Below are 9,866 nucleotides of genomic sequence, written 5' to 3'. Positions count from 1 at the left end.
TCTGGGGACACCTGAGCATCTCTACAGCGCCTGCAGGTTCTCTGCAGGGTGCCTCTGTTGGACCTACGTTACCAGTGCAACCCGTGCAGGCCAGGACAGCTTGTTCTTGTGGGACCTGAGTCTCATCTGCTATTTGCTTGTACCTTATCTTTAGGAAATGTCCTGCCAGCTGGGAATCGCTGTTCTACGCAACAAGGTTCAATATGTTTTATTTCCTGCATCTCTTTTAATACATTAGGAATAACTTTCAATTATTTCTTTGTTTGCTTAGCATGGCGCACATATTAAAGACACTCAACAGCTGGTTCTGGTGGGAGAATATCTGGATGCCTATCAATTGTACATGGGCACATTTTGTAGACCGTGATGGACTTGTCTTTCCAAAACCACATCAATTATATGCCACAATACCATACGCTTTTGTATTGCTGATTATCCGATTCTTCAGTGAAAGGTAAGAAACATAAATGCAATTTTATGTTAACGTTAATCCTCATTAACGCTAAAAGTTTTTTAAAAATAAGATATCTTTAGATCAATGTTCTTATGTTTTTATAAAGGAGGATTAGCTGGTGGTTTGCTAGAAAGATCTAGTACAGATAATATGGCAGGTGAAAAATTGGGAAATATTTTCACTATTAGGAACGTGTGTCTGTGGTCCAATCCTGATGGAAAACATTTCTATCTAGCATTTCTAGAGCAGCGTTTGGATAATTCTCATGATCTCCTTTCACTAGAGATACAATTAATACAAACCCATCTGGGTTTCCTTGTGCTTTTTCTCCTTTGGTGGATGGGTAGAGGTATTTGTCCCCCAAACCAAACCTCTCCTTTTGTTTGGTCCTCCACCAGAACATTTGTGTGAGGCTGATAGATCCCAGGTGCCCAGCTGTAGCAAAACTAGGCAGACTGGAGGGATCTCAAAGGTTCTTGTGAACGTTTTATGCAGATCTAGTAATGCTGATTCCTTTTTTTTTTTTTTTTTTTTTTTTTTTCCCCACTTTGGCACTGAAAGAGATTGCTTCTGCAGCTGGAATCTTGTGGGACAGGCAGAGGTTGGCTCCACAGAAGAAAGCCACAAATATATTAAGATTTGCAGTACTTTGACTTATTTGTGCATTTTTGCTTGACTTTTTTTTTTTTTTTGCTCTAAAGAATGTGATTAGTAGGTTTTTATAATTATTTCAGGATAGAATGAGGAAATTTGGAATGTCATAAGTTGGAGAGACTTAAAACAGAACCAGATAAGATCATTCATATTAGACATCAAAAGTAATTTGGGTCATATGTTTATAACCATTCACAGTGTCTCCTGAGTAAACGCCTGCCCAACTGTGTCTCACTGCGCTGTTATTGGAAATCACTCGTGTGAATAATTAGCCCACACATCTGGCCTGCAGTGAATCGGCCCATGAATGAGGAAAACTGACTGCTGCTATGAGTAATAAGGAATCAATTCCTGATATCAGCAGGAGGGGGGGGGGAGGAGGGGGCTTTTTCAGAAAAGCCAGAGTAGAAAAGTGAAGCCTTTGGTGTGCTCTGCAGCAATTTGTATTGGAAAATGGAAGAGAAAGAGAAGCCTTCAGTCTCTGGGGGAGTTGCTGCGTGCCACCAGCTAGGGGCCACAAGCAGAATCCGGTATCTTAAGCAGTGGTAGTCCTGTGAAGCAATGTGCTAAGTGACTATCCGCCACTAGGAAAAAGTATCCCAGTAGCTGCTCACGTGGAGAGAGCATCTGTCCTTGTTTCACTCTCCCTGAACTGCTGCTTAACTCCAATATGCCTCTGAAAAGCACAAGAACGCAAAAATCGGGATCTTTCCTTTAGTTTTATAGCATTTCAGGACCGCAAACTTGAGTCCTTGGGTCTACTTTTTTGCATAACTGCTAATATGCTATGGTTCTCTCCTGGGATTAGCTAGAGGGAGATTCCTTTCTCTCACAGTGCATGGTCATATCCTATGGCAGATTAAATTGCTTTAGATTTGTTTTCTTCATAGCCTGGCATGAGAATAGCTAAGGTCTTGTAACTCTGTTGTATTTTTAAAGTTTTTCACGGTATGTCTTTTCAGATATGTTGCTATACCTCTCGCAAAAGCCTTAGGTATAAAGAATGTAAGACGTGTGAAGCCACAGCCTAATCCTGTTTTAGAGAGTTATTTCCGGGAGTGCTCAAAACATCCGTCCCAAGTAAGGATTCTCATTCTTCTAAACTAGTTTTGGTTTTGGAAAATCCCAGCTCTTACTGTTTGAATCGGCTATCAGCAATGACCTCATGGGATGAGTTCCAGCTGATTGACAGATGACTTAATTTATTTGGGTTTTTGTTGCTATTCTGCTGACAAGGGTGTATGGCATCCAAAACAGAAAATATGTTTAAGATGTTTAATTTTCTGGCATGCTGTTCTAGGTTAGACTGTTAATAATGTTTCCAGTGAAGATCAGTGTTCCATCTTTAACTCATTCTGTCTGGAGAAAACATCAGCTGACATCTGTTGTTGGAAAGCGGTATCGTATTTATTGCAAGCAATAATATTGGAACGCTGGCATGGAAGCCTTTTGATCTGTTATATTGCTGCATACTTAATCCTGGCTTATGTGAGAAAGAAAAGCAATCTCTCTATTACCTTGCTGTTTGTTTTTAAAATTGAACAAAAGAAAAATAATAGCCGATGTTTACTATCCCCAAAAATGAGGTAACTTGATTGTTGATGGGAAACAGGTACTTTGCTGTGAATGCAGTGTCAGAAAGTTCACTTACCTAATCACAGTTAGCAAACGCTTGCGGTGTTCCTACACTGTTTTTGAAAAGAAGTACGTGCTTTCTAGTAATGGGGGATATTGAGAATCATTGATATGTGGAGATTTGCTTTCCATCCCTAGCTCTGCTAACCTATTATTGTGTCTTTTGCCCGATATCATCCAGAATAGTTGTATTCCTGTTCACATATAAACCCTTCTCTATCAGGGCAAGTATCCCCATCTGTTTCATACCTTCCTTCTGCGTGAGTACAGTTTGCCAATTAATCTCTGAAAGGAGGCACAGCGTTTTTATACTCATCAGTACCTGGGAAAGATTCAGGCTGCCTCCCTTAGGTGTCCAGCTTGGGGACCAGCATGCCCGAGAAAGCGTGCAGAGGCCTGGCTGGCGATTGAGGGTGTCTGGGCTCCGTTGTCTGTCAAAACAAAGTCATTATTCCTGCCTGGCAAGTAGAGAGCTCTCCAGCCGGCAGGATGGGCTGAGCACAGAGGCTGTTTGCACCCCTGCCCTCCCTGGCAGCTGAGGTGCCCTTCCTCACGTACCAGAGCTTTCCCTGAGGGTAGGAGACTCACTGAACTGGACTCACCTTGGTGGAGGCAGCGCTGCTGCCACCCAATATTTGCATACTAGCCTTGCAGGGAAAGAGCTTCCCCAGGGATGAGTCGAACACTACCTCTGCTCCTGCAGCAGCCCCAGGGGAGGTCAGCCCACAGCTTTGGCACTTCAGGATGGAGGAGAGGGAGAAAACCTACAGGCTGCTGCTTGGGGGGCACTGAGCACCCAGAAGTACAAGAGTCGCACGCCGCCTTGTGCTTAGGGCGTGCTGGCATGGCTGTGCAGCAGAGCCGCTTCACCTTCAGAGCACATGCAAAGTAGAGACACCTGGCTGTTGCGCTTGAATGACTAGATGCATTTCTAGGCAATGCTGTAGTGCTAATTTATTTTGAGGTGTCAAAAGGCAGTCTGGATTCTGCTCTGTAAGATTAACTGACTTGCCCTGCAGCACAGAAGGACATTTGATTTGAGAACGGAGCACACATCACCTTAATTTCAGGCCCATGTCTTGCCTGAGAGACTAATTTAAATATAATCTAATAATTAGTTATAATTAGGCATGTTATTGGATACAATGGCCACATGTGTTGATACATGGCACTTCCCCCTCCAGCCACACCTCTTGCTTAGTAGTAGAAGTTGCATCCTTGGAAACTATCGGAAGCCGCCAGAAACACAGTAGCACAGATTGTGGATCTGTATATTTCATGCCTACTTTACTTATATAATTTAGTGTCTCAAAAATCTAGGTTTTCTGTGAGTGTGACTCAAAGTAAGCCAGGAAGCCTGCAGGGTAAAACCCCTTAGATAGTTAACATTAGTAATATTTTTAAATGAAGACCTTACAGCAGCGGGAAGCTGATCTTTGAACTACAAAATAAACGAAAATGACATTGGAGTGCATCTTGTCTAACACTATTCCATCTTTTCAGTCAGAGATTCAAGGCCTTGCCAAAAAGTGCAACTGTACAGTCCGCTTGGTGGAAAAGTGGTTTAGGAGACGGCGAAACCTTGAGATCCCAACAGTGCTTCGGAAATTCCAGGAAGCTTTGTAAGAAAAGACAATGCTTTTGATTATTATGGATTTTACTGTTTTGGAAAAAAAGATGATTGAGGTCTTCAGGTGCCTCTTAAAGGGGACCCACTTCCAGAAAGCTGGGTCTGTCTGACAGGGGGATTGGTTTGTGCACACACAAACAAATTGAAAGGATCTAGTAGCATTTCTCCAAATGGTGTGACTTTGAAAGATTAGGTTAACAGTTTCTCCAGAAAAAATGCTCAAAAATATTTTACAGTTTTCTCCATTGTGTAATAATGGACTTATTTGTACTCTCCTGCTACATAGTGCTTAATGAAAACATACAGAGAACATGAAAATATTTTTCTCTCTGCCAGTAATCATAGGGCAATAAAAACGCTTACTCACTCTTGTTTGTGTATGTACCCATGCTGTCATTTTGGGACGCTATTATATGTAGAGAAGTCAGTTCAAGAACAGGAATCTTGGCATCTAAACTAAATGATAGGTGTCACAGCTTGAACGTGAGGTGCTGTGCAAAACATGAGCTCAAATACGCTGATAAGAGCAGGCCATTAAGCAATTTTGAGTGATAATAATGAATATGTAAAAGGTTTCAAAACCTCCTGCATATAGTTGAAAACTGGAAGAGCATTCCAGATTATGATTTTTCAAATGTGTGAGAACTTCCGTATGCCTAAACCAAAATCCCATACAAAGTGCAAATCCCCAAATGGGCATGGCTTTACTTACATAGCTCATCCCTTTTGGATACTGAAATTAACCATACCGGGGTAAACCGCTCTGTTAATGTCCTGTGTATTTGGATTTTTGACTAGCATAATGACATTGGGAAAAGTTCACGTGATTATGTAACTTCTTTTAGTGTAGATTAGCTTAAAGAACGAGGGTTGAAAGTACAGCTAAAAAGCTCAAAGTTGAGTACTTCATCAAGATGATTTTCATTGTGAATCAATATGATAATAATTTGATTATGTCCTCTGTTGGGCATAAATCCAGTTGATAAACATAGATGTGTTGTTCTGAAGCCTCACTGAGTTGAGTAAACTGTCCTGGCAAACTGACACCTATGGCTTATTTCTGCTGTTGTTTTGTGGATCAGTTAACTTTGTTTTACAAGTGACAATGAGTTTTCCTGCTGTTGATAAAAGACCTACCTCACATGGATGCATGTCTCTAGTAATACACAGCCAAAGACTGAAATTAAAACTTGCTTGGCAGCTTGAGTGAGAATGAAGCAAACGGATTTCTCTTGTGCAATTTTGTGAACCTTGCTCTGCTCTTTGTCAGGGAATTTAATTGGATATAGTTCTCAAGGCAACAAATGAGGAACAGAGTTATTCCACGTTAATAGTCGGTGTTATGAGCATTATGAAACTTTTGAAAGCCTGCAATCTCCAGGATCATTTTTCTGAATCACAGGGAAAATCTGATGAGCCAGATCTAAACCGTACTTAAGCTATTAATGCTCCCAGTTAAGCAACACCAGGGTTTGGAAAGCCCTTTGCATGAAACTTTCCCTGCCTTAAAAGACTTACCAGCCTTTAACTTCACCTACTAAATTCTTTTTTGTTTGGCTCAATTGAAGAAAAAGATTCCTGCAGTAAAGTAAGAAAATCCATCTGCATAGCGGTTGTTTGGAGCCCTCTCTGGTGGCCGGGTTCAGAGCTTAAAAGGCACTAGGTAAAAGTTGGTGAATTTGGATGAGTTTTACTTTAGGGTTTGTTCACCAAATTCATAAAGAAGCTTGGCTAAATGCAAAATGAGGTAGTGCTCTGGCAGTCTTGTGTGCATAATGAGTTCATCTGAAGCTGTTCATTGCTAAGTGCATTCAGTATATACTTGTAGGGCTGGGGACTAACGGCACAGCCTTGATGGGTGCTCTGTGCTTTGGATTTGGACTACTCGCACCTCCCTTGCTTGAAATAGCAGGCATGAGGGCAGAATCAGCACCTGTGTAAAACGTCTCTCCCATGCCACGGTGGTGTTTTTCATAGCATCTCTTGGTTAACTCTGAGCCAGGTATTCCTTGTGGGTTCCACTTTCCATTGCTGTTTGCTCTCCTAATTCCCACCACATACCTTTGAATTTTTCTGTCTCCGCAGTGAATGTTCTGAAGTATTATTTTAAAATCACCTGAGGAAAAATGCTTCAAAGTTGAAAAGTAAAACTATTGCTTATTACCAGTGTATCAAGTGGCAATTTTATAATTGTTTCCTTGACTTCTTCCGCAGGCGTGAGACATATTATCCTGTCTAGCCTCAGCCATTCTGTGTCCTCATCTTTTGTTTGTTTGCTTTTCTTGTAAAATGCTGGCTCAGTCTTTGAACGTCTTATTCTTTCACCTGGGATTTCAGCCTCCAGGTAATGTAGGGCTCAGAAAGGAGCAGCTGCTTTTACCAGACAGGTTCTCACCATTTTCTCTCCTGTGGCACTTCATTAATGTTTGCCAAAGACCACAATCTCATTTTTATACATCTGTCAGTCCATTAGTACACAGTTCTTGAGGCGCTATCTCCTCCTTTTTAGCAAATTTGGGTTTTCTTGGAGGCTGTTTGCTGATCTCCTCTGGGATACCTCTTGTTCTATAAAATGTTCTCACGGGGTTTGGGGCCACGTACCTGTCTTTGTGATCACGACCTTTCTCACCGTATGAAGTCCCACAGTGTTTTCCTTCTGATCTCAAAGAGCTGCTCTGGGAGAGGTTAGGCTTGTTCCTGTCAAGGAGAAGAGTGGAAAGGAAGAAGTTTTCCATCACCTGTAGAGGTGGGAGTGGGAATGCTCTGGCTGAGTCTCCGGCCGCACCCAGTCCCAGGGATAATGCATCCCACGCAGGCTCCAGAGTCATTACAACGTTGATTGCTGGCTCCAAATCCCAGCATCCTGCTCTGACATATAAAAGCAACAACATAGTTTCGGTTCAGTACGGTACGCAAGAACTTTTTTCCCTTTGCTGACTTACCAGTTTGGTGGTGAAAACCTGTAAGTTTTATCTGCCTTGATGGATATCCGTTTAAGCCACAAAAACCTAAGATCACACTAAATGCTGGCAAACCTAGTCAAAGATTGAGGTTTATGGTTAGTTCAGACCTCCGTAGTAAGACATAAACTAATCCAGCAGTTGTTGCTAAAGTTTCATAGGACTCCCCTGCTTTCAACAGTCACTGTTAAGAGAGATCAAAAGAAATTAACCCAGCAGTTGAAACGAGTCACTCTTGGTGCTCATGGTGTTCACGGTGCTTGAACAGATTGGAAAGTATGGGCTATGTGGCTGAAACTCCTTCTGGAGTTAGGGAGCTGTGAGATGTTCTTAGTCCAGTGCGCACGTTCTAGACACATTAATATAGCGGGAAAGGTCGGTGTTATCAAACATTAATTTTTAGGGAATTTATTACGTTTGCTGTGACTGTTCTCTTGATCAGCTCATGCCTGGCTGGAAAATTACTGCTGTAGTCGCAATCAAGATATCCGTATGGAGATAATGTAAAATAACTTCCTACTTTAGCAATTAGTCAAAGCTTAAATATTTAAATATTAATAATTCAGATATAGTTAATATGTGACAACCCTTAATGTAGAGTGTGAGGGCACGTTTATGTGAAGATTGTCTGTGATTTACAATGATTTGCAGTAATTCTGGCTCAGGACAATATCTATAAAAATATAATGCTTTGTTCTTATTTTTTCATTTTAATTTTGCAGCTGGCGATTTTCATTCTATCTTATATCCTCCATTGCTGGATTTATATTTCTGTATGATGTAAGTTAATTTTTTTTTTTTTTGAAGGATTGATATTCTTATATTTTTAACAACGCAAGGACTGATTTCTAGATTTTCTTGAAATCCACTGAAAGACTTGCTGGTTTCAGTGGCTATTTGGGTTCTGATCTTTGTATGTAGCCTAAATGATAAGCTGCAATATGCACCGAGGTTTTACTTAACTTTTAAATTATCTTTTGAACTTCAGTGATAAAGTAATTTATGAGTAATCATTATTTTTAAGGAAAGTTTTAAGAAGTCACACAGATTTTTTTACAACATGCCTTGTTAATACCTACAAATGCGTTACATGGTTGTGTTTTTCTCAAAGGAGGCCATAAACTTTTTATGGCAGCATTTTTGGGGATCACAACAATGGTGTATTTCATGGCTATTTATTGAGGTGTTGCTGCTGAGTCAGAAGTTGGGAATAACAGAGAGAGTGCTGCATGTAACTATGAGCACTGCCTGGGGTGTCATTAATGCTTCTCCTGAGCAGCAGAACAGTTCCCAGCGTGTCTACATTCATCTGGCTCTTCTCCCCAAACACTGTTTATCATCATGAACCAGTGGTGTCTGTGGCTGGTAAACACAGCAAAATCTAATCACTGTGGCAACATATCTTGAGTAATTGCAGTAATAAAACACACACCCACTGCTTTGGATGATGAAATGATGAACTGGAATGTTTCAGGTGTCCTGAAAAGAAGCCAAAAAGCTGGGACCAATATAATAAATCTGGGATGTAAGATTCCTTATAGAAATTGTTGGGGAACAGTTATCAAGACTGTAGGCTCTTAGCCTGTGCCACTTAGAGAAATGTGAGGTATTGAAGATTCTGAGTTAAGATGACTTGTTGTTGCTCAGCTGATCAGTCTCTGAATCATCTGTCTTCCCAGAAACCTTGGTTTTACGACATATGGCAGACGTGGGTTGGCTATCCGTTTCAGGTGAGCTTTTTGGTCTTGTGCCGTTGGCCTTGAGGCATTCCGGGTATTTCCCCATTGGAAGGGGTAATCCACAGAACTCTCCCTCCCAACGGGCACACCTAGAGAGGTGTGTTACCAAAGCCTTTTGCCCTTCTTTGGTACCTCCTGCTGACTGTTGCAGGACTCCTTCGTGATCTGCCTGTGCTGCAGCTCAGCCCTCCAGCCAGACCGCTCTTATTTCCACACATTCCAGGTTACCAGTTGCGCACAGTAGATGCTATCTGTGTTAGGGGTTTCAGTGCAGAACCCCTAAGCTGGCACCGGGCCTGACGATGCTTTGAGGCGCTGCAGAATAGCATTACGCAGAGGATTACGCCGAGCAGCCCGAGTGTCGTGTGCCTGCTGGCCCCTGTTGCTCAGTAGTGTGGGCGGAGGGTGCTCTGCAGTCGTTTGGTTTGGCGTAATGATCTCTGGGGATCTCTGCTCAATACTCTGGTTTTTCCCAAGGGTCATGAAGGTTTCTTCCTAAAATGTTTTGCTAACAAACAGTCCCGTAACAGGTGACTCCAAGCAAACTGCCCTCTTGCCCACCTTGCAGAGGTTCTTATGTGCTGCCCCCTCCTATTTTAATAAATCTGTGGCCCATCACACTGCCTTCTTATTCCTGCCTTAGCCAACGGCCAAGAATAAAGAGAATCTTGCCTCCCAGCTGAGTTTTCCCAGCTTCTTACCCACAGGATCTGATAACCAAATCTACTTCCTGCCACCCGGGAAACTTATTGAACCAAGGGACCAGCCAAGCTCAGCATCTAGCGCTAAGTAGA

The 9,866-nt window shown here is 41.9% G+C and overlaps 1 protein-coding gene across 1 annotated transcript in view; it reads left to right on the top strand.

Annotated features, from left to right (window-relative positions):
- Positions 1-269: 269 nt before the first annotated feature.
- Positions 270-9,866, top strand: part of CERS3 (ceramide synthase 3) — a 32,866-nt gene continuing 23,269 nt past the window's right edge. Inside the window, exons 1-5 of the mRNA XM_082489044.1 lie at positions 270-454; positions 2,071-2,188; positions 4,247-4,365; positions 8,056-8,113; positions 9,013-9,063. Of these exons, the coding sequence (XP_082345170.1) occupies positions 273-454; positions 2,071-2,188; positions 4,247-4,365; positions 8,056-8,113; positions 9,013-9,063 (528 nt within the window). The 5' untranslated portion in view covers positions 270-272. The remainder of the gene's footprint in view (positions 455-2,070; positions 2,189-4,246; positions 4,366-8,055; positions 8,114-9,012; positions 9,064-9,866) is intronic.

Source organism: Vanellus vanellus, assembly GCF_965231255.1.
Source record: "Vanellus vanellus genome assembly, chromosome: 11".
Taxonomy (NCBI): Eukaryota; Metazoa; Chordata; class Aves; order Charadriiformes; family Charadriidae; genus Vanellus; species Vanellus vanellus.
Note: the sequence above shows the minus strand (reverse complement) of the source record. Positions and strands in the feature narration are given on the sequence as shown.